This window comes from Melozone crissalis, unplaced genomic scaffold (assembly GCF_028551555.1).
Source record: "Melozone crissalis strain CALT ecotype California unplaced genomic scaffold, PUWL_Pcris_2 ptg000004l_1, whole genome shotgun sequence".
Classification (NCBI taxonomy): domain Eukaryota; kingdom Metazoa; phylum Chordata; class Aves; order Passeriformes; family Passerellidae; genus Melozone; species Melozone crissalis.
This window is the reverse complement of record NW_026535782.1, coordinates 65,204-89,768: the sequence shown is the minus strand read 5'-3', so window position 1 is coordinate 89,768 and position 24,565 is coordinate 65,204. Positions and strand designations below refer to the sequence as shown.

The 24,565-nt window shown below is 42.0% G+C and overlaps 1 protein-coding gene across 3 annotated transcripts in view; it reads left to right on the top strand.

Moving 5' to 3' along the window:
• The window catches only part of GRM3 (glutamate metabotropic receptor 3), a 104,093-nt gene that overhangs the window by 53,822 nt on the left and 25,706 nt on the right, over positions 1 to 24,565 (top strand). For all 3 annotated transcript variants that reach the window (XM_054280195.1, XM_054280180.1, XM_054280189.1), the window contains 2 exons: positions 4,430 to 5,033; positions 17,892 to 18,747. In XM_054280195.1, coding sequence (XP_054136170.1) covers positions 4,536 to 5,033; positions 17,892 to 18,747 — 1,354 coding nt within the window. In that variant the 5' untranslated portion in view covers positions 4,430 to 4,535. The remainder of the gene's footprint in view (positions 1 to 4,429; positions 5,034 to 17,891; positions 18,748 to 24,565) is intronic.

The following is a 24,565-nucleotide window of genomic DNA, read 5'->3' as shown; positions in this document are numbered from 1 at the left end:
ATTACATTAAAACTATACAAAAAGAATAGAAGACAGGATTTCCTCATAAGGCTAGCTAAGAATAGAATAAGAAGGAATGATAACAAAGGTTTGTGGCTTGGACTCTCTGTCCAAGCCAGCTGTGATTGATTGGCCATTAATTAGAAACAACCACATCAGACCAATCACAGATCCACCTGTTGCATTCCACAGCAGCAGATAATCAATGTTTACATTTTGTTCCTAAGGCCTTTCAGCTTCTCAGGAGGAAAAATCCTAAAGAAAGGATTTTTCATAAAAGATGTCTGCGAGAATTGCCCTATTCATTAGTTAATGGTGTTGAAAAATAGCTAGGCAATCTGAAGTGCCTCAGCTCTGTAAGGCTTCCCATTCCATCCTCATAAATGGCAGATTGGAAAATGCATGGCTGCTGGGTGCTGGATTACCAGTACCAGGCATTGCTGCTGGTATGATGGAAGGCAGGGACAAAATTGCCACTGATGTATGAGCAATAATGTTTGATTTATAAGTCATCTGGCTAAATGAAAAATTCAACTGCAATTCCCTTTGAAGTTTGACACCTACAAGACAAATAGGCTGAAAATGCTTAGTCTGATAAGAATTCATCTCTGAACCAACAGCACAGGTGGACCTGCTCTGTGAGCTGCACACAGAAGGCCTGCAAAGGACCAGAGCTGACATGTGAATATAGCCCTGGAAGGCAGATTTAGTTTTGGAGATGATATCAGTGCGATACTGAACACAGAAATCCCAGACCCCACACTTCTTTTTCATTTTAGTTGCTTTCACAGAAAGAAGAATGTGCCCATTCTTAGTAAATAAGCAAATTTACACCAAGAAATAGTAAATTTGTGCAATCAACTTTTCACACACAGGGAAATAATCCACCAAAGCTGATGATTCAGACCTAGAGGCAAGTGGATTTCCAGTGAGGGCAGCCCAGCTGCTATTGTACACAAGTGAATTGCTTTCATTAAGGGATGTGCTGAGTGTCCCCCAGGGGCAGATGCAGCTTCCCCCTGTGGGATTCTTGTGGTGCAAAGAGAAGGGGCTCTGGAGTGCCAAATGAGGATGTTTCACAAGCCGAGTGCTTCTGGCTAAAGTTCAGATAGAGCAATGCTGGCAGAAACCCTCTGATGCAGATATGGAAACTTTTCTCCTTCAGCCTGCTTATTTTCCATGTTGATGTTTACATTGCTTCTACACCCCGACTCTACTTCTATTTCCACCAGCGATCCAAAGGCTATAGGGCAGGAATACAGTACTAACAGAATACCTAGAACAACACAACCCTGCCTGTAGCTGACATTAAGACTTTAAATATAAACAAAAAATAAAATAATTTCCACTTGATCAGCAAGCATTTCTTTTTGAAATATGCTTTTAGTAGAAGACAGCTCTGCCAAAGCCAATAGGAGTGGTCAGTGTAGTGAAATCACTTCAGAAAGGATCTGATCAGTGGTATCTTCACCATGTTTAAGAGGAGGAATACGGGCAGTATCAGCCTGGAATAGGTATGAAATGTTTGTATATATAGTCCTGAGTTACACAAGCTGCAGAGAAAGCATGTGGGAGGTGCACACCAGAGAGAACAGGAGAAGAGCTGAGCTGCAAGCCCATCGCTATGATCTGCTTTAAAATAGTCTCCATCCCACCAAGATGTCTGTTCAGAGTCTCCACAGTGACCACCCAAATCTGCCCCACAGCTTCCTCCAGGAGTCCCACCCATGAGAAACCCTGCAGGCACCCATCCCTCACAACCCAAAGGGGAAACCTGCCCTGACAAATCAGCCTTTGCATGAACACCTTCACTCTGAACCTCTGCTCAGCATCCTTGGTGCCCAGCAGGACACTGCAATGCCGCTACATGGACAGCAGTGCTGCCAAGTCTGATGAAAGAGAGAAGCACATTTTATACCACAAGCTGTGGTTTTGTTTGCTGTCTCCCATTTATAAAGAGAGAATTTGAACACATAAAATACAATGTTTTTCCTGGGAAACAGGTCTCTGCACCCGTGGTGTCACCCTGAAGTCTCAAAGCCCCTGTGACAAGCTCAGAACCCACAGGCCCTGGGGAGGGTAAGACAATCAGTGCAGGTGGGTGGCCCCCATCCATGGACACCCTTTACCAAGCTGTGTGTCCCCAGATAGAGCAGGACTCTGGGGATCAGTCACCTGTGTTCTCCAACCTAAATGGGGCTCCCACCTCCTCCTTTCATGTCCCTGGACACCTTCAGACCAGTGCTGTCAACATGAAGTGTCAAGGAAGAATCAGAGAAATGGTCATTCCCAATCCTCACCTGGTCAGATAGCCCTTGGGTTCTGCAGGGACTGATGCCATCACTGATCCCAGTTTCCCTCAGCAATACCATTGTAACAAGCATAAATGACAGAACACAGAAATAATTTTCATTCTTTGCTGAGAAAATCATGTGCAATGTTGAAATATTTTTCAGTACCTTTCTATTCTTTCTTGCTGATGTATCAGAGACTCACACATTCCTGAGACATGGAGGAGATGCAAGGTGAAAGGTGATTACATTTATAGAAATCAGCACTTTTGAAGGACTCAAGGGAATGAAAGCATCCTCCCTGCTGTAGCTCTAGGTCTGTCCCAGGGTAGTTTTAGAAAACCTTCTAGAGGGCCCCATTTTAAAGCCTTTTCTTGGGGAAATTCAGTTGTTCCTGGTTGTGTTAAAGGGCTGTTGAAAGCAGATTGGGTTAATATGACCTTATAAAAGACTCACATAAAAGCCAGAGGGAGCAATAGGAGACAAGAAAGGTTTATTGCTAAGGTATCAGAGGAGCACTGGGAAAGATCAAAGTTTGATTCTTAGCTGTGCTGATGACTTTAGGTAAATCACTCAAGAACAGGCTTGGAAGAACTTGGTTAGGAAGTTTTTCAGACTCAGTGACTCAGTGGGAACCTGGGGGTTCAGGGCACAGTTGACCTTTCCAAATTTTGATAGTGACTGTGAGTGCCAAGCAAATCAAAATCTGCATTTAGAATCTTCCGAGAATCTCAATTCATCTCTCTGTGTCTCTTTCTCCCAAGTGTGAAACAGGGAAAACAAATATTTTGCCACTGTTATAAAGCTGTATGTATGAATGTTTGCTGAGATACAGTGGCAACAGAAGCCACAGAGGTAAATAAAATGCATATTGCATTAAAAAAAATCCCAAGTCTTGTTTTTATCTAAACAGTGGATTAGCTGTAAAAACAATGGAACTGAATTATTAACCACACAACTATTTATGTGACAAAAGTCACATTTTTGTCTGATAATGATTTCCAATGGGGTAGTATCACCATTTTATATGCCCTCTATACAATTCAATAATGTTTGGTAAATTAGAGTACTAAGTCTGATACAGAAAGTACTGCTGAACACAGTCAACATCATTTCTTCTGTTAAAAATTACCAGAAAATATATTTTCTGGACCTGTTTAATAATCCACATGTGATAAACAAACTAACTTACTTAAAGATCATTTAGGGATGAGGAAGTCTTTTTTCCATTGACATTTCTGAACGGAAAATTCTGCTGAGACAGTCTGCAGCTCAGACTGTTCAGATAGCAGAGGGAGACCTTTAACAGTGCATCTGACCCATTACTGATTTATGAGAGAACAATGTTGGAATAAATATGAACAAAAAACTATCCTTTCACTCAATTTGGTACAGCAATGTTGAAATTGTCCTAGGATAAACAACTGCCTTGCAATAAGCATGCTCATTCATTATTCAGTGTTAAATCTTAATTGTTGCTGATTTCAATTTCTTTGTGCTAAGTTTCTAAATTATAGATAACCCTGCAACTCTAATAGTATATACTCTGTTAAGAAAAAGGTAAGTACAGAAATAAATTATTAAAGTGTTCTGCTTAACTATTGCCACACAATTCATCTCAGGATTGGGAGTTCAAGGCAGCCACTTTGATAAATTTGAAGAGATATTGACAAGGAATCCATGGACAGGTCATGCATCTGTGCTGCATAAACAGATTTTGCATGTGCATATTTATTTACAAAATTGTTACATTGCGATCTTCACTCTCAGGTTTGATTTTTCTCCTTTTCAGGTCATTGGCAAACTGTCCTGACCCTAGTGAGAGTAAAATCATATCCTAAGCACACACATCACTGCTGTGTTCTCCCTTTGATCTGAGCCCTGAGCTGGGATTAACATTAAAGAGAGAAAGTCCAGCCGCAAGCATTTTCCTGCCCTGAGCAAGCATCAAACACGAGACTCCTTCTTGTCATGTCTCTCATTCTCCTCTTTCATGTCTCTCTTACTTATTTATGTATTTACCTTAATTTGCTTGGAAGAGTTTTGTTTGCCTCAGGGAGGGATGGTTGTGTGATTAAGGCATCTCACATCCCTGTGTCTCCTTTCGCCTTTTCTAATTCTTTCCATCTCTTCTTTAGAGGTCCAGTGGAAAGACTTGTTGACTTGTTCTTCACTGGCTTGTGGGACAGCACTTCATATCCGGCAATGGATCAGAAGGACTGAAGAGCGTTTTTGCTCCCACCAATGTTTCTTAGAGCTGCTAAAACAGGACCAATGAAGATGTTCACCAGACTCCAAGTCCTTGCGCTAGCTTTATTTTCCAAAGGAGTTTTCCTTTCCCTAAGTGACCACAGCTTTGTCAGAAAGGAAATTAAGATAGAAGGAGACCTGGTCTTGGGAGGCTTATTCCCAATCAAGGAGAAAGGCACTGGGATAGAAGAATGTGGGAGAATCAATGAAGACCGAGGCATCCAGCGCTTGGAGGCCATGCTGTTTGCAATTGATGAAATCAACAAAGACAATTACTTGCTGCCGGGAATTAAACTTGGAGTTCACATCTTGGACACGTGTTCCAGGGATACATATGCCTTAGAACAGTCTTTGGAGTTTGTCAGGGCATCTTTGACTAAAGTGGATGAAACTGAGTACATGTGCCCTGACGGCTCCTATGCCATCCAGGAGAATTTGCCACTGCTCATTGCAGGAGTCATTGGTGGTTCCTACAGCAGCGTCTCCATACAGGTGAGTCACAGCAGCCCCACAAGGTGAGAACTGTTAATCTGCAGTTCCAGTGAGAGAACCACTGGTAATGTAAGTTTGCCAGTAAAGCAAGTCTTGGCTTGATCACTTTACCCTAGGCGTCAAGCTAGCATATGATTTTTACTGAATTTACATTAGTTCGATTCACTCTTTAAAATACTTACTGTATTTCAAACCTCCAGCAGCTGTCCACTTCTTCTTGTTATGGTGTACCCTGAAGGCATCTGAAGTTTACAAACTTTATTTCAAACTTTGCACTTCATGACACTTTCTATAGCTTAAAATGCAGATATATATTCACATCAATCATAAATGATACCACCTACGTGTCTGAATACGTGTTCCTGCCATGCTGCATGTTCATAACATTTGTCATTTTAACAACAAATATTTAAAATTAAAAAATAAATCCTTGTCTTACTTCTAGTCTCTACTGGGGTTTCCCAAGGCTCAGTACTGGGGCCAGACCTGTTTAATATCTTTATCAATGGCCTGGGTGATGAGATCAAGTGTCCCCTCAGTCAGTTTGCAGATGACACTCAGCTGAGCAGGAGTGCTGATCTCCTGGAGAGTAGGAAGACTCTGCAGACTGAATCAATGGACTGAGGTCAGTGGTATGAAGTTCAACAAGGCCAAGTACAGGTTCTGCACTTGGGTCACAACAACCCCCTGCAGGAAAACAGGCTGGGGGAAGAGTGGCTGGGAAGTGTTCCAGCAGGAAAGGACCTGGGGGTGCTGGCTGACAGTGGCTGAACGTGAGCCAGAGGTGCCCAAGTGGCCAAGAGACCGCTGAAATCCTGGCTTGTATCAATAGTGGTGTGTCCAGCAGGACCAGGGCAGGGACCTCTGTTCTGGGGACTGGTGAGGCCACACCTCACATCCTGTGTCCATTTCTGGGCCACTCATTGCCACACTGAGGTGCTGGAGCACGTCCAGAGAAAGGCAACAGAGATGGTGAAGGGTCTACAGAGAAAGATGGTGAAGAGTCTCCTCCTGAAGGAGCTGGGAGTGTTTAGCCTGGAGAAGAGGAGGCTCAGAGGGGACCTTATAGCTACAAACACATGAAGGGAAGTTAGCCAGATGAAGGATGCCCTCTTCTCCCCAGCAACCCATGACAGGTTGAGAGAAAATGGCCTCAAGCTGTGCTAAGTGAGGTTCAAGTTGGACATCAGGAGAATTTCTTCACAGAAAGAGTTAAGCATTGGAACAGATTCCCCAGGGAGGGAGGTGGTGGAGTCACCATCCCTGGATATTTTAAAGAAATTACTGGATGTGGCACTCAGTGCCAAGGTCTGTTTGACATGGTGGTGATCAGTCAAAGGTTGGACTCTGTGATCTTGAAGATATTTTCCAACCTAAATTATTCTGTGATTCTGTTCTCACATTATTTTGGGTCAAATAAAACAAGCCAGTTCACATGACTCATAATCACAAGTGGGTGCTGTCTGAAGCCCAGACTGATGCAGACTAAGACCCTGCATTTGGTATTTCTTCATGGTTAGCTGCAGGTTTCCAAAGGCACCAAGTCTTGACAGTGCAGGATGTTTCTTCAGACTCAGTGTAGGACATTTTTCCAGGCTGAGCACAAGCCTTAATGGCTGCACCAGTGTCAAGAGCAATAAGAGTTCCTGTGTACTGCAGACTATCCCAGCAGTGACAGAAAGCCCACAGAACCTCATTTGCCTGTTTCATAAATAGGGCAAGAGTTCATCCAATGTTCATTTCAATCAGAATTACTCTGGGGAGCTGGTTGCTGCTCTTGTGAAGGCATAAAATCCCATCAGTTGGGAGTATGGTCAGATCCCATAGGACATGCACGAGCACAGAAGAATTTAAAGAAATTGTGTTTTATTTCCTTTTGTATTCCAGTGTGTAACTCATCTGTGTATCCATAGTAGGGAATATAAGGGCAAATCTTTACCCATACTGAAGGAGAACAGTTTCTGCAGGGCAGAACCTCAGCCATCTCTTGTAGTAGAAGGGGTTTTGTCCCTCTGTGGACCAGCTAGCAGAGCAGGAATCTACCCTTTACCAGTTATGTGGGTCTGATCACTTGGAGCACAAAGAACAAGTTAGTTTCAGGCTGAAAAAGAGACATCTGAAGGGCGAAAATGGTAGCTACAGAACCTTGGGCAGCGCAAATTGTTAAGGAAATAATTTTTCATTGTCTCCTCCAATCACACAAAGAATACATCAAATGAAACCAGCAAATGGTAGGTTGTTGTGGACACTAAAAGCTGAAAGAGTTCCAGAAGTGACAACAAACAAAAAGAAGAAATTCTATTAGATACTTCCTATGGTTCAGCAGTTCCCAGAGCTACAACTTTCTGAAGGCTGGCAAAATATTTTGAAGCATCATATGACTGCCCTATCCCACTGGTGAGGGAGTGGGAGTTTTTTTGCTGTACCATTGGTTTGTGGTCAGTGAGTTCCTCAGTCCACTCTAAATTCAAGTGTGTCCAAAGGACATGAAGATATAAGGTAGCCTAAAATACATATCTATAAAAGTAGTTACAGCAGAGGAGGTGGTGCAGGTATTTCATTCCCTCCCAGAAACCCAGAGGGAGTCAGATCACATTTCTAAAGTACTCAGTGGCCTCTTGTACAACATCTGTCAGTCCCTTTGAAGCCCGTTTCTGGTGATCACTGAGACTAAAACCATATCTGGGGGCAGTGGATTGGATGCAGCACACATCAAATATACATTATTTATATATGTATGTAAATATGTGTATATAGATGAGTGTATATAGATGTTTCATATTCCAAAATCTTATTTTTGGAGCAGCTGTCCAATGGAAATTGGAAGTCTCGATTAGAGATTTTCTCAATCAGTATATGTAAAAAATGGTAATATAGGTCTATGGAAATCTGCAGGTCATCCAATTTTTAAAACCTAAGGAGGATGATGGAACAATACTTATAGTTAATATTACTCTATGATCTTCCCTAGACTTGTCAATAGTTTTTCAAAAGTGAGATCTTTCTCAACACAGTTCTTCAGAAAAACAAAAAAGCAAATAGTTTCACAAATCATCCATCTTGTCATCAAGCATCTTCCATTTTTTCTTCTAGAAAAAATGTTCAGTTGTTTATTTTCTCTTTACATGGATTGTGTTGGCCTTCCTTCAGTCTCTCTTTTCTAGCCTTCCTCTAGATTTCACACCACCTATAAAAAAGATGTAATTAAGCCTAGAAAAGACAATTAAGCCATCGTCTCCTGTTGCCCATCCTGCTAAGATAGTCAGTCACAAGTTCTCTTTCAAAAGAAAATCCCTGTCAAGAATAATAGACATTGCAGACTCAAGCCTGAAATTGTAAGGACTTTCAAGCATTAAAGGCAAGCATTTTGGTGCCATACCAATTTCAGAGCCAGTCACCTGGACAGAGTAGTTCCAGTAACAACTGGAATCACACCACTGCTGAAAGTCAAAATATTTCACCAGGGGTGTGTGTGCAAGGCTCAGCACTGCATTTCCCTGAGTGTTCAAGCAGCATCCAGGGTGCTGGATGCTTCCAGATGTAGCCCTGGCAAGCATTTTCTTTTGCTGAGAGCTGTAAACACCATAAAGTCCACAGTGCAGTTTCTTAGCCTTAAAATAAAACATGCTGAGTTCTTCAGACAAAAATTATTTCTGGCTTTTTTCTCCCCCTCCTGTGAATTTGTCTTTATATTTCAATATTTTTTCTTCCCCTCCCTTCGCCCGCCCTCTCCTGCTTTTTTTCTGGCCAGCTGTCTGCCAAATCACTTCATGATGCTCCTGCTGTCAGATTTGTATTTCTTTCATTACCCTTCCACTAAGGAATAAAAGATTTTGCTGGTAAATCAGCAATGAACACCTTCCCCACTGAGTCAGTATGTGAGATAGGCACTTTTTGCAGAGACTAAAAGCAACAAGAGAATGCAGAATGCTTAATTATTTTCTGGTCAGACTAGGCTATTATCGTTAATGATGATCTGGATAATTAGTTTTTAGATGTTGTGTTTAAATTAGCAGTAAGCCCAATCTGGACAGCATTTGATTCTTCAAAACTCAAGCCAGGATTCTTAGTCAATGGAAAAGCTCATGTTTAAAAAAAAATTTAAAAAGCTGCTTTCATGAAATAAAATTCTGACTTGAGCTGAATCTAGCATCAGGAAGTGAAGAATTCCAAATCTGGAGAGGTTTTTTTGGGCTTGTGGTTTTTCATCTGAGCCAGGTTCTCCACTCTTTCTTAGTTTACAACAGAAATTTCAAACATATTTTCCTTGGAGAGATTGACACAGTAAAGATAATAAGAAACAGAGGCAGTATTCATTTGCTGCAGGAGCACCTGCATAGCCAATCCCAATTCCATACTTGAGATACTTAGGTCTGCTCATTTCAGGAATATGCATGTGGGAGCAGGAACACCTTCATTCAAGTGCTGGGTTTGTTCTTCCCTGTTTCTGAAAACTGGATTTTTCTTCTGAAAATGAAGACTAGGGTCCATTCCCTGCAGTCAGCTCTTAAAAAAATTAAATCATTCCTTTAGGTGGTCTGGATTTTTAATGTCTATGTACATTATATTGACATGGATGTAAAGATTGTTGACTGGCTGTCACCTGGCTGTCAACACACAATACCTCCAGATCACAACCACAAAAGTTATTTCCAATTTAGACCCTCATCCAGAAAAAATGGCAGAACACAAACCAGTGCCCTGCTGTCTTCTCTTCAGTTCCTTGCTGTGTCTCAAGTAAACTGTAACAAAACCACTGCAGCAGGTTTAACGGTGCATTACTGCTATCACAAAAGCTAAAGCCACTCCTGAGTGACCATCTGGCATGAAATTCAAAATATGTACTCATTTACTGGCAATCTTTTCCTGGCTGTCATTTCTCCTTAGCCACAAAAGTCTGCCAAGGGCTCATGGAGCCTGAAAGCTAATCACCTCTATTTCCTTCCTCCAAGAATAAACCATCTTTCAACCAGAGTCTTAACAATAGCTTCTGACTCCCATCACCACTGAAAATAGTGTAAAATCCTTAAATGAACCAAAAAATAAACAAAACTTAGCACACAGGGCTCTGTCCCACTGTGCATGGACCCCACAGGGATGTGGGCAGGAGACATGGGCAGGGGGTTTCAGAGGTTTGCCAGGCCACACAAGCCATTTGTGCTGTGCACTGACAGCCTCTGGTGATTTTGTACTTGTGAAAGTAAACCATTTTATTAAAAAACGGTTTACTTATTAAAAAATCCATTCTGTGAATTGGGCCACCTACCACCAGCATTTAAGCCATGCCAGCTTCCATGTGTCTCCTTTAAACTCTCCCCTCTTTTATCTCTGTTCTTCCCCTCTTTCCACCACCTCTCAGCCAGATCCTTGCTGTTTGTTCCTCTCTTTGTTTCTATTCCACATTCAGAACCTGATCCGCCACTGGGCTGAGATTTTCAAATGCCCAAAGAACACTGAGCATTTCTTTCCTAGAGATTTCAAAGGAATGTGGGTACCTCCCTCTGGCTTCTGTGAAAATGCCACTGTAACTGATTACTTTGTAGTCATTTTGATTTGGTTTTGGGCTATAATTTTCATTTCCTAAGTGTGTGCATTTTGTCCTTTTGCTAAGGGGAAATTGTAAGACTTTACAGGGGTAGATAAGTAACCACTGAGATCACAGGTAAGAAGGAAGGCGCTCTACCATATAATGAGAGAATAATGGAATTGTTGAGTTCGGAAAAGACCTCTAAGAGTGGGACCTTTAACCCAGCACTGCCAAGCCCACCATTAAACCATGTTCCCAAGTGCCACATCTACATTTTGTGAATATTTCCAGAGCTGGTGAATCCATAACATCCCTGGGCAGCCTCTTCCAATGCCTGACCACCAATTCCGTGAAGAAACTTTTCTTAGTATCTAATCTAAACCTCCCCTTGCTCAACTTGAGACCCTTTCCCTTTGTCCTATCACTTCTTAGGGAAGAAGATACCAACCCTTACCTGCTGCAATCTCCTTTCAGGGAGTTGTAGAGAGCAATAAACTGCTCCAAGTGGGAAAGGATGTCACTACAAGAGAAAGTGACCAAAAATAAGAATGAGCTAGGGTCACCTAGATATCACCTATACTTATTCTACCCCTTCTGACTAGGATTTACTCATCAGTTAACAAGTCTCAAATTACCATATTTATCATTGACAACTCTTTTAACTCCAGAAGCAATTCCATAATCCTTTAGAACCAATAGCTCCAGTTTTAGTATCTTTTCTGATCCTGTGTAAATGGGACACGAGTCACAGGCAGGTTTATGAAGTCTCAGAGAAGAGTTGCACTCTCAGGCAGAGCAAGATCTTCTGCACAAGTCTCTTTTCAGGGTGCAGGTTTGGTGCTCAGTTTACCTCACTGCAACAGTAATGCTGTGTGGAGGCAGAGTGCATATGTGACAGCTCACTGTGCCTTCCCCTGCAGGAAAAAAGATTTCCAAACAATTCCTTCAAAGCACAACATTTCTCTGCATGCCCTCCATGGTTTGCTTTTCATTGCACAGGACAGACACAAATATGAAAAGAAATTCCCAAGTCCTGTGCAGAAATCCTAGCTGTTATTCTGACAGTATTCCTTATTTCTGATGTTCATTTTGCAGATGAATTTATTTCACAGTTCAAATACTGCTTCTCTCTGTGTGGCAGCTACTGAGTCCACTGCAAACATTTAGCTATATTTTTCCCAGCTTCATTGCTCCTCTTTTTCAGGAGAAGAGCAAGACTAAAAATAATGTTTCCTTCACCCCTCTTCCCGCTAACAAAAAAGGCCAGACATTTTTTATTTGTTTGATAGTGAATTATCTTTTCCTCAGTTATCTTTTGGAAGCAATTTTTTTAAGGAACAATACCTACAAAGTAGGAAACAGGTCTCTTAATACCAAAGAGTGTAAAAGCTGATGGAAATCACTTCAGTCCTGCAATGCACCAGAAGATTCCACAGGAGAAAAAGCCGGGCTGCGATTCCTAAATAACCTCACTGCATCTGGTTGAGTTCCTTACAAGTGACCTTTGGTGATTTAAAGAACTGGGATATTGGCATTCTCAGTGACTTTCTGGGGTCAGTGCTTGGAGTTCCGCTGAAGCCAAATTGGTGCTTTTTGCTGCAGGTCATGACACAGCCCCTGTGCAGCCACTGCCTTCATTAGTGCTTATTATGATATCCCAGAGATGGCACCCTTAGTTTAATAATGGGCTAGGGAGAGATGATGTTCCAGGCTGACAAAGGTTTCTCAGTTCTGAAAGCAGTGAGGCCCTTAGGGTCCTCATTTCCCTTTGAAAGCAGATTAGCTTGGAGTAAATTTTTTCTTGGGTCCAAGGTGAGCAACTGCATCTGCATCACTGAACTCTCCTCCTCCCAAATACTCCCAAATTCTGTGAGGATGCCAGAAGTGTCCAGACTGAGTCACTCAGGGTCACACTGTCCCCAGGTAGGAGCTTACTAAATCCCAAGAGAAGGGGGAAAATTATGGTGGAGCCCTGCTTTTCAGTATTGCTCATGTTTATTGCCAGAGATGCAGTCTGGCAGCTCACAGCCTGCTGGGCTGTATCTGCAGAACATGGCCATGTACATAGATGGAAATAAATATTTCTGTTTATTCTATTCTCATTGGACCACATCTAGAGTGTTACCTCTAACTTTGGATCCCCTGGTAAAAGGATGATTCAATAAATGCAAATATAATAATGGGGAGGAGAATCTAAAGCACAAACACTACAGGAAGAAATTGAGGGAACTGCATGTGTTTAGCCTGGAGAAGGTTTGGTGGGAAACTAATATCAGCTTTTCAGTGTGTACAGGAACACAAAGTAAATGTCTTTATCAACATGATGCAGGACGAGAGGATAGAAGAAAATACTTATAAATTGAAAAAGAGGAGATTTTAACCTGACAAAAGTGTACATTCCAGGAGTTGGGACCATGGGGAGACTGCACAGGCCAGTGGTGGCTGTTGGCTAGAGAGGTACCTCATTTATTCTCTACATTAGGTTCATGCCTGCCACCTAACACACACCCACACCTCAGCCCATTCAGAACCAGTGTTTCTTTCCTGCCTTTCTAAAATAGCTCTTTCTGCCAAACTTTTGGTGTATTTTTACATTTAAGAAACAAAAAAATTAAATCAGGAAAAAAAAACCTGTATTATATATTGCTACGAATGTTTTAGATGCAGTTTGACTTCCAGCTGCCCAAATAATAACAAAAAGGCAACAAGGTAGATTACCATCATTTAGGAACTGGATAAAACATACACTAGCTGGAGTCCATGTTTTTTCAAAGCAAGAGCTCAAGCCCTGTGTTATACCAATGAAATTAGGGAAAAACCCTGGGACATGGCTTTGCCATGGTCTTGCTGCGGGAGTCTGGACTTGCAACTTATTCCCAGAGACGGAAGGACTTTCTCAGGACACCAAAGGCAACAAAAGAATCTCCATTAGGACAGATTGCAGCTCAGAGAGACAGAAATTTGCCCAGTTTCTCAGTAGAGAAAAAACTTTACCTTAATGTTATTCTGCTCCACAGCCTAATTTATTGCCTGTTCAGAGTAGCTCTTCCCTGTCTCAAAGGAGCTCTGTGAAATTAGATTCATTAAGCCACGTTAAGTGCCATGAGACTCTCTCATGGTTAAATTTCAGAAGGGCAGAGAGCACTGTCATCCAACAAGGGGCCTCCTCTGTCCAACAAATGTGCAATACACACTTGTGAATTGTGGTAAAAACACTCTACTTGTTCTATCTAACACATTTGAGATTTATCTTGCTTTCTTTTCTCCAAAATATTTCCTGTGTTTTCCAGTCCCATACACATTCACAAAAATCCATGTAATAATCTCAGGGCCATTAAAAAGGGAAATTTTTAACAAAAACATCAGAATAAATTCTACTGCCAACAAAAATAAAAATCTTATAAAGGTTAAAGAAAATGTTCTGTGAGATTCAATAAATCATAAGATAGATCAAGATTACTGAGACATAGAGGTGTTGCTTATCCGTCCCCATTTACCAGCAGGATTCTTGAATGGCGACAAATACAACTAAACACAGGTTCATGTGTTTGATAGCTGTATCTAATTCATGGCTCCTTGCAGGTGGTTGTTATGAAGCCATTTTCAGTGTTTTAAACAAGATTGGCAATATCCCACAAGCATTTATCCTACCCATGCAGCTCAGAGAAGCAGAAGTGACAGATGCAGAGAGGGAGAGGGACATTGGTCCCCCCTGGCACTGCCACAGCCACTCCATTTGCAGGATTTGCTGGTGCCAGTGTGTCCCTGTGGCTGGCACTGGACTTACTGCCATGCTCAACAAATCACCCACCAAATCACCATCCCAGCAGCTGAGTGAGAGCCAGGTTTGCCTGGGGAGTGGCCCCTGCCCACAGGATGGTGGCTGCACTAATAAGCCCAGCAGCACAAGAGCAATAAAGGTTTCCCATCTCGCTGAATGCAGACTCCATCCACATCCTTTACTCACAGCAAGCTCTGCTAAGTGGCTGGTTTAGTTTGCAGATGCAGAACATCCAGATTTATCTTCAAAGGTGTCTGCAAAACCCACCAGTTTTGACAGTGAAAAAACCTGGCTACTACTGCTGCTTAAGTGCCAACATATGGATTTCAGGCACTAATTGCATGCACCATGGCTTGATTAAATTGCTCCCTGGAGCTTTGCCAGAATAAATTATTTCACTGAGCAAAAGCTGGATCTACACTGCAATTTTGAAGCTGTTCCACACATGCTAAGGCAGCAAGGAGCTACGCTGGAGGTGTGCCTCAGGTGGTTCAATCTCAGTGCACATAACTCTGGTTTACATCCCACTGTCCTCTACTACCCTGAGGAGACAAAATCTTAGATATCAGCCCCTCTGCAGAACCTGCTAGATCCTGTTAGTCTCTTAGCCAGGATAATATTTTCATGATCAAATGCTCAGATCAGCATGAAAATGGCTGGAAAAAGGGACTGTTCTGAAATAAATTGTATCAGCTAAGTGCCTGAGACTTGAGCTTTTTGGAAAAATACATCCCTAATATCATAATGCACAATATTCCAGAAAATCCCCACTTGAGAATTTCATGAGTGTCCTGATCTGAATTAATAACAGATACAACTTCACTGAACTCCATGAGCAGTAATAGTTCTCAGGGATGATTGGGTCACTATCCTTTATGACTAATCAGACTTTCTTGTATTTTTTTAGTCCATGAAAAATCTACCATCTGGACAGCTTTGTAATGAAGAGCTTTACAGCAAACAGCTGTAAACACATGAAAACCTTCTTCTCCCAGAGCACAGGAATGAGAATTACAGGTGTTTGCAGGGACCCTGGAAATATAGTGGCCTCCAAGGCTGAGGGCCCCTGTGTAAACTGGGAGAGCAGTTCTATGGATGCTTTTGCTTCTCAGACTAAAAGAAAAAAAAAATTAAAAAGGCACAAACAAACAGAAAAAATAAAAAATGAAAATGAAACCAAACTAGCCATAAAGCTGCCGTATTTGTTAGGAGCACCTTTCTGAGAGTTGGAGAGTCGAAGGCTTGTCAACTCACTGACCAGCATTACCTGAGCTGCTGAAAATGGACTTTTTCTTTAGCGAATTTGAGGGGGGAAATGCAGAATGGTATGTGTGCATATCTTCATTATGTTTAGCACAAATGAAATAACTCCTGCTAGAATAAACTGAGACAAGAATAGCAATTCCAGCCCACACAGTTCTGCAGGAAATGTTCCAGAATAGCTACATGGAGTACATTCTCATTTCCAAATCGGAGTGCTCTTGAGAGAGGACATGTGAACCAAGCCATGTGGATATGTGGGCATGTAATCAAACTTACAAAACCACAGGGACTTAACAATGCTCAAAGCATCCATTGTACCTTGGTGGCAGAACAAGCCTCTCTGCCCATCCTGTTGCTTTAAAGCTGTTCATTTCCATCACCAGATGCAAATTAAATCCCACACTTCCAGTATAAGGCAGTTTAATGATTGTTACCATCCAGCAGGGAGGTTGAGAACACAACAGCTTCTTTCTGAGGGACAGTAACTCGTTCAGCTGCAGCACTTCCCAGCCTTGTGCCTGTACCCACCGGCAAAACTGCACTGTCAGCTAAAACCCAGGATACTCCTTCCAAGCACTGTAGGAAAGGTTTTGTTTTGACTTAAACTAAAATAAAACACTACCAATGGTTTATTTTGTGAAGGCAAACTTCAACTCCACAGCTTGGACAGGACACTTGGTCTTTCCTGGTGTTGCAGAAGAACAGGAGGATAAGAACCTCCTGAAGTCCTCAGTTTCATGTGGCCCAGAGGTTGTGAAAGTCCCTGTACACATATATAGCTTACAGCAGTCTGGCCCAGATGAGATTACACCAGTTTACAAGGGCACTAGTTCAGTGTCTGCATCACAGAAAAGACAGAATCTAAATCTGTAAAATCCTAAGTCATACAGGTTGCTGAAAAGCAACAAAATTTTTCTGCTTGTTTTTTGCTTTATGGGTTTTTTTCACCAGACTCTCTAATTTGCTACTGATGTCTGAAACTTCAAAATTTGCCTCTTCTACAACATTTTTTTCAAAACAGTCCTTTGCCTTTGAATTCTTACAGACAATCTGTGGTCAAAGAAACATCTGGGGAAGATTAAAAAATTACAGGATTGGGCAATTTTTAATAAGTTTCCCTTGGGAATCTCAAGTACACTAGTGCAGAAATCTCAAGCACATTGTTGCTTTTCAAATTATTTCGTCAGGCTGTACTCTAAGATTAGCTTCAAATTTTATTTACTGGACAAAACTTCCAGTCACCAATCTTCTCTTTGTCATTTAAGAAACTAAAATAGGAAAAAAATGCCATAACCTTTCCTCATTTCTTTCCAGATATGATCAAGAGTGGCATTTCTGTGAGAGCAGCAGAGTAGATTTGGAAATATTTAAATATTGGACATAGTCAAATATGAAAAAAAGAAAAAGAAAAAGTAGGACTTTGGACCACATAAATCAAACTGGAAGGACAAATAGAGATTATTAAATTTTTTTATTTTTTATTAAAAACTGTAGGTCAACATGACATTAGTTCAGTTAGGCAGGGCATGGTGCTTATAATTCCAAGGTGATGGGTTTGGTTCCCACATGGCCCATGCACTTAAAAGTCGGATTCAATGATCCTTGAGGGTGTCTTCCAATTAAGACCATTCTATGATTCTGTGAGTCTGTGATTCTGTGGTTCTCTGACAGTGTGAAACACTTGAAGAGTACTAACATGCAAAAAATGCGCCATCTCAGTTGGTCTGCGACCAGAAGGTCTCAGAAAAAAAGGTTAAATGAGTGAAAAATAGGAGAGGTGGGGACTTAGCTTGAATAACTGAAATTAGAAAGTTTTACAAAAGGTCTGTATATTTGTGATATTTGCACAAAAGAGAAACTTATGTCTTATTAGTGTATTTGGTCATCAAATAGAATGAATCTTGGAGAAGATGAATCCCACTATGAACAGCAAAGGCATGCAAATCCCCAGGCCTTAGTAAGGAACACAGTCTGAAACTGAAATATATTGTCCATTTGTGTCTAATCATCTGTTGTTTAAACAGGCTGAGTTTCATGAAAATAAAGGTCCGTTACAGTCCCAGCAGGACCCAGGGAATTAACTGGGCATCAGAACAGGTTTTGTGCATATGCTCAGTGCAATGCTTTCCCTGGAGTTTGTTATTAACATCCTCTATCAACACCCTCAATCTGTGATCGCCAGAACATCTCTCATTAAAAAACACTGTCAGTGCCTCTCCCTAAATATTTCTGTTCCATTTTATAAATACCCCTCTTTAATAATACGTGCACCCTGCTTTTTCTCTAGGTGGCAAATTTGCTCAGACTCTTCCAGATCCCCCAGATCAGCTATGCCTCCACCAGCGCCAAGCTGAGCGACAAATCCCGCTACGATTACTTCGCACGGACCGTGCCCCCGGACTTCTACCAAGCCAAAGCCATGGCTGAAATCTTGCGGTTCTTCAACTGGACTTACGTGTCCACAGTGGCTTCCGAGGGAGACTACGGCGAGACGGGCATCGAGGCCTTCGAGCAAGAAGCTCGCCTGCGCAACATCTGCATCGCCACCTCCGAGAAGGTGGGGCGCTCCAACATCAGGAAGTCCTACGATGGTGTGATCAGGGAGCTGCTCCAGAAGCCCAACGCCAGGGTGGTGGTGCTCTTCATGCGAGGTGATGACTCCCGGGAGCTCATCGCGGCCGCAAACCGCTTTAACGTGTCCTTCACCTGGATCGCCAGCGACGGCTGGGGCGCACAGGAGAGCATCGTCAAGGGCAACGAGCACATCGCCTCCGGGGCCATCACCTTGGAGCTCGCTTCCCACCCGGTTAAAGAGTTTGACAGGTACTTCCAGAGTCTCAGCCCTTACAACAACAGGCGCAACCCCTGGTTCAAGGACTTCTGGGAGCAAAAATTCCAGTGTAACCTGCAGAACCGGAAACCACACAGAAAGGCTTGTGAAAAGCACTTCACCATCAACAGCTCCAACTACGAGCAAGAGTCCAAGATCATGTTTGTTGTGAATGCGGTGTATGCAATGGCTCACGCCTTGCATAAAATGCAGAGGACTCTCTGCCCAAACACCACCAAACTCTGTGATGCCATGAAGCACCTGGATGGCAGGAAGCTGTACAAAGATTATCTCCTGAAAGTTAACTTTACAGGTAATATCTACTCTTTTGGTACCTAGAGAATGTAATTAAGCAGTGTAATTAAGGAAATGTTCATCAGTTATGGTAACCACCAGCCAAATTCCTGGTAGCAACTATTTACACAGTTCAGACCAGGGTGGTACAGGCAAGGTCACTTCTGTCGCAAGAAGGCAGAAAAGAGAAGGAAGAGGAGTTTGATGAGAATCCTAAAAAAAACAGGCTGATGCTTCTCCTGCTTCCAGCAGAAGGAAGAGGTGAAGGTGGTAACAGCTGGTCTTGGCAATATTGCACTCCATCCTCTAAAATTCCACACACCAACACCCATTTAATTCACAGCCAGTTTGGGCATGTCTGAAAGCCAATGGTCCCTTCACCACCTGCTACACCAGGCAGCCGCCTGCTAATCCCATGCCAAGACTTGCACTTCTCTCCCTCGCTTTGCTGCAAATTTACATAATTGCTGGACCGTGGTCAATGTCCTTGCAATAGTAAAGTAATAATTCCTGTCATAGAACCAGATGTATATAAACTATTTAAATATATGGGGTAGTGCTATTACCTGTGTTACAGAACTACAGGCTTAATGGCAAACTATAAAAAAGCTACATTAAACATGTGCAGGAGATGTGGAGGAGGGTGATCAATCTGGAATGATATAAGCAAACTTCATGGGGACTGGCTGCACAGCACATGGCATCTCTGTGGTTTTGCCACCACATAAGGCTGAGTTTAGCTTTTTTAATACTATGCCATAACAATATTACACCTCAGCAAAGCTAAATAGAGCTACAGAGGAAAGAACTAAAGCATAGAACATCCTGTCTTTTTGTTTCTTCATGTCTGAGTTTCTTCTGAAGTATCTAGGTTGAACTTGAATTTCTATGTACTGTGAAACTGATAGTCTCAACTGCCTGAGTTGATAGTAAGGAACCATCATGCAGTGCTTTGAGTGAGACCTAGCCCCAAGAGGAATTGAAGGATAAACATGTGTAGGGTGCAGCATGATCAATCCCAAGAGACCTTCAGTAATTGTACTATGCTAATAACGCTGAAAACTACATAAAACTGTCAAATTGGATCTTGAACTTTCCCCTCCTTTAGAGATGTTCTCAGCATTTGACCCAGATCACTTCTAGATATTACCAACCACATCCCTGGTGTTTCTCCAACTCCCAGTGGGATGCAGCTGCTGTAGCCAAGAACTCAAGTCAGAATAAAACAAACTTCTTGGGTTTAGACCTCTAGAAATCAAGAATAATCCTTTCTCCTTCCCCTCCTCACAGCACTTGCAACATAGAAGCTCTTTTCTTGCTTGCCTGCGCTTATCCTCAGAGATACTTGAATGTCTTTAAATTGTTGAAATCAATTGGTTTTAGGAGGACAGCACTTCATGGGAGCTCATTCCTGGCATGCTGATCAGGAGGGAAGGCAGTGGTGTGCTTCTGCCCTGCCAGGGAAATACTTCACTACTGTAATGACCACCTAAATGAGTAGGCACTTCAATCTTTTAAACTTCAATTATTTTGAAGATTTTTCTGACAATATAGGTATCTTATGAGCTTAAATGAAAACACTATTGAGTCCAGCCTTAATACTAAGCAGCCTTTGTTTAAATATAGGATTCTTAATAATTTTTCTAAGATGCAGATATTTTTAAGCTCCCAAGCATTTTTCCACTCAACATCTAGATATAAAGTCAAAATAACCTCAATTTTCTTTCACCAAAATCTTAGGAAATTTTTTATTTATCTAGAGCCAGGAAAAATAGCTTTAATTTTGACTGAAATAATTTTATTTTTTTTATGAATTGGGAGTTGAAGCTGTTCAAGCTGGAAAAAAATTGAAGCCTTTAAATTTTCAGTTTTGAAAACAGAAAGCTCTTTTTTGAACCAAATTAATTGTATTAAAAATCAGCATGGAAATCTTTGAAACTCTGAAGAGCTTCATTTCCCATTAATTTTCATTTCCAATTTAAAACATTAAGAAACCTGTCAAGTTCTTTTCCAATGGCTTTGTTCCATATACATTTTTTAACAGCTTACAACATTATTTGCTCATCTTCTTTCTTTATTATTAGTTCTTCCATTATAATGTGAATCCCGGCTTTAATATAAGTTATTTCTAATGCAAGTGAGTGATTTTTATGTAGTGAGTTATTAAGCAAGTCTTCCATCCCTTCCTCCTTTCAGAAGGGTGTGAAGAATTAATACATATATGAGATTTTAATACATATAAGTCCTTTCATTGATTTCTATGGGACCAAGAATTATTCTTTGCTCTTTCCTGGGTGAAGAAAATCTTCGTGTGTTCTGTTAATGCAATGTGAGGACCTTGTTGCATGGTACATTTCATCAATGATGCTCTCATATTTCCACCTCCAAACCTGAGTATTGTATTTGCAGGGTGCCCTGATGAAGGAAGGAATGATGGATCTGACTCCATGTTCTCAGAAGGCTAATTTATTATTTTATGATGCTATATTATATTAAAGAATACTATGGTAAACTATACTAAAGAATACAGAAAGGATACTTACAGAGTGCTAAAAAGATAATAATGAAAATTTGTGACTCTCTCCAGAGTCTCAACACAGCTCGGCTCTAATTGGCCAAAGAGTGAAAACAACTCATAGGAGAATCCAGTGAAACAATCACCTGTGGGTAGGCAATCTCCAAACACATTCCAGATGAGCAAAACACAGGAGAAACAAATAAGAATTGTTTCCCTTTTCTCTGAGGTTTCTCAGCTTCCCAGGGGAAAAATCCTGGGCAAAGGGATTGTTCCAGAGAATCTGAATGCCACATCTGAGAGTGTTTTCCCAGCACAGAGAGGGGGTGGAATGGAATTTGTCAGTCCAGCAGCTGCACTGCAATGAAGTCAGACTGTGAATGTTCTCTCTTCTTTAGCCTGGGTAGCCATCCAGACCCACAAGGAAGCAGGCAAGAAACAGAGCAGTGATAACCGTATTTGCAAACACAAGCATTTAAGCAATGCCTCCTCTGCTAAAAGGCAGAGGCGTCCACATAAGCCCTGGAAGCACAGAAATCAAGCAAAGAAATGGTGGAAGGAGCCAAGCAAATGGCCCTGAATGTCTTATCCCAGTTTGCTGGAACATGAATTTCACACACACCAGTCTGAGTAAACGATCGGGTGCGTTCCTGTGACTGGTGTGGGACGGAGCAATTTTAGACATTTACCCTTCACACTCAAATTAGTTTTGATTAGCCTTTGATTACAGTTAATGGAGGGGATCAGCACTTACAGAGTGCGCTCCAGCCCATGTGAGGTGTGATTTGCCCCTATATCCCTTGCTACTGACTACAGATGGAGTATGGAGTGATTAAGGTTTATTTTCACTTTGCCATTTAGCTGAAAGCCTGAAGTGAGACTCCCAGGAACAGCAATAATGTGATTTACAAGGAAATACTCAGGGACCAGCTAACAGCAGGATGGTTGTAGGGGACTGGCAGGATTTGTGCATCCTTGTGCTGCCACTGCTGCTGACATGCTGTGTGACAGGTAATTTCACTAATATCTCTGGGTTCCTACTTATTTCTCCTTTTTCATTAAATCGAAATAACTCCACAGAACTGCAATGTGGGATGAAGACAGGGTGAGATTTCACTCCTTATTGTCTGTGAGATACACCAGGCACATAATTTTCTTGCAAGTCAGTAAGACATATATGACAAACGTCGTGATATTCTGAATCTTTTTAGTAAAGGATAAAGAGATACCTGTGCCTAATTCCAGTTTCCAGCAGCAGGATGTGAGAATGCAAAGTCCAGCCCCTAGATAAATGCACTCAGTTTCAGTGTTTGTTTGGCCTTTCAAAGAGATATAGGCTGGTTCATCTTCTTGATCTTCCCATCCTCTACATTCCCTCCTGAGGGCACAAGTGCAGCACTTGATGTTCTAAATCATGATGGTTTTCTGCTGATAAAGAGATGCCAGTTCAAGAGGCTGTTAACTTCTATTACCAGAACAACAAAGAAGTGCTGAACAAAAGTAAAGGTCTCCCTGGCAGAGAGCACAGAGTAAACTCAACTTCTCACCATACCCAGCCATGGCCTGGTGAAGGGCAGCACACAGAGGAGCTCCAGGGATGAACCCCCACATCCAGAAGCCTTGCTCCCCCACACGGGTGGAAGGGACAGTGCAGCAAACTGCTTTGCTGACTGATTTAGCTTGTTTAAGACACCAGCAGGACACAGAAAAGCAGTGTTTTCATTGCCCACAGCACTACTGCAAGCCTCACGTTTGACAAGTGCCAGGACAGTGTGAGAGGGGTGTCCATCATTTGGGATAGAAAAGTGGCAAGGTCCTGCACAGCTGTGCCCTACATGTTGCTGCCTGGTGTAGCTGCTCCTCCAGGGCATTTGACTGGAAGAGAAGGGTGAGGAAGGGCAGCCATGATAATGAAAGACCAGCATTAGTTCCAGGGTTGCTTGTCTGTTGTGCAGGATAACCCAGGATTGGAGGGCTGGACTCCAGCTTTTCCCACTCCAGTTAGTAAGGGCTGATGCTGTAGCAGGGTCCTCAGTCTAGAAGGGGAGCATATGGGCAGAGGGGGGTTGGATTTTGGCATGTATGCATGTCCACGTGTCTCATGCAGTTTTCTGAACCTGCACAGCTAACAGTTGGAGGAATTTGGCTAAAGTAGTAGATTTGGAAAAAATATCATCAAAAATTTTAGGCAATGCATATTTAAAGTACTCAGTGTCTTTTCTTATCCTCTTCTCCCTCCTGAGTTACCAGAGTCACTTTCACGGATCTTTCTGTCTTGTGTTCAGAAATCCATCTCTTCTACAGAAAAGCCTGTGTCATCAAAGATAATTTATCCTGGGCAAGTCCTCTCCCCTGGCTAACCAGAATGACTACTCCAAATGAGAAAAGGCTTGTAAGTCAGGTCTGATTTGTCCCCTTTCCTTCACTGGACTCTATGAAAAAAATTCTATTCTTACCTGGTCTTACATTTCTATGTGTTTTATTTTTTTCCTTCTCTTCCTCCTCACTCTGCCCCAGTCAACACTGAAATAACATGAAGCAGAACACAAATTCACCTTCTCATTTATTCTGGAGCACTGGTGACTTCTGTTGTGGGAACACAATTTCACAGACCATTCCCATCGTATCTGCTCCATCCAAGTAAGAAAGAGCTGCAGTCATGGTCTGCAACAAGCAGATGTCACCTTACTTCTGAGCACAGCAGCATTGCATGATCTCTGCTCTGGGATTTAGCCATAAATATTTCCTGTCAGAAATGCACTTCAAAACTCAGTGCTCAGGCAGGCTGCATGGAGACAGACCAAAGGAATGCTGCATTTGCTATCACGAGCAGATTACAGCTGCAGAAACTTCAAAGGCTGGCTATGAATTCACAGCAGGGAGTACCTGTGAGGGCTAAAGCTCAAAGCCCAGGCTCTGCAGCAGATGGCCCTGCTGCTCCATCACCTCATCCAGGAGCTCCTTCTCATTGGGCCAGATCCCCCTTGCCTTCAGCACTCAGTCACAGTGAGGTCCTCGAGGCCTTCCTGGTGATGCTTATTTGTAGAATAAACCAGAACACTCTTTCAGATGGAGGCAAAGCACACATGGGCAGAAGACATCCACTTGTTAATCATAAAAGTTGTAGAAGTGTAATACATGATGGATTTGTAGCTAATAAAAGCAAGGAAAATGAGTGAATTCCCCAAGATACTAATTAAAGATATACATGAAAAAGATGTCTAGGGTTTATAGGAAAAAATCACTGCCCTTTCCTGGGACCACAAATGTGTCACAGTGTTTAAAACCTTGCAAGCAGCTAAGGGACAGTCTCTGAAAGCAC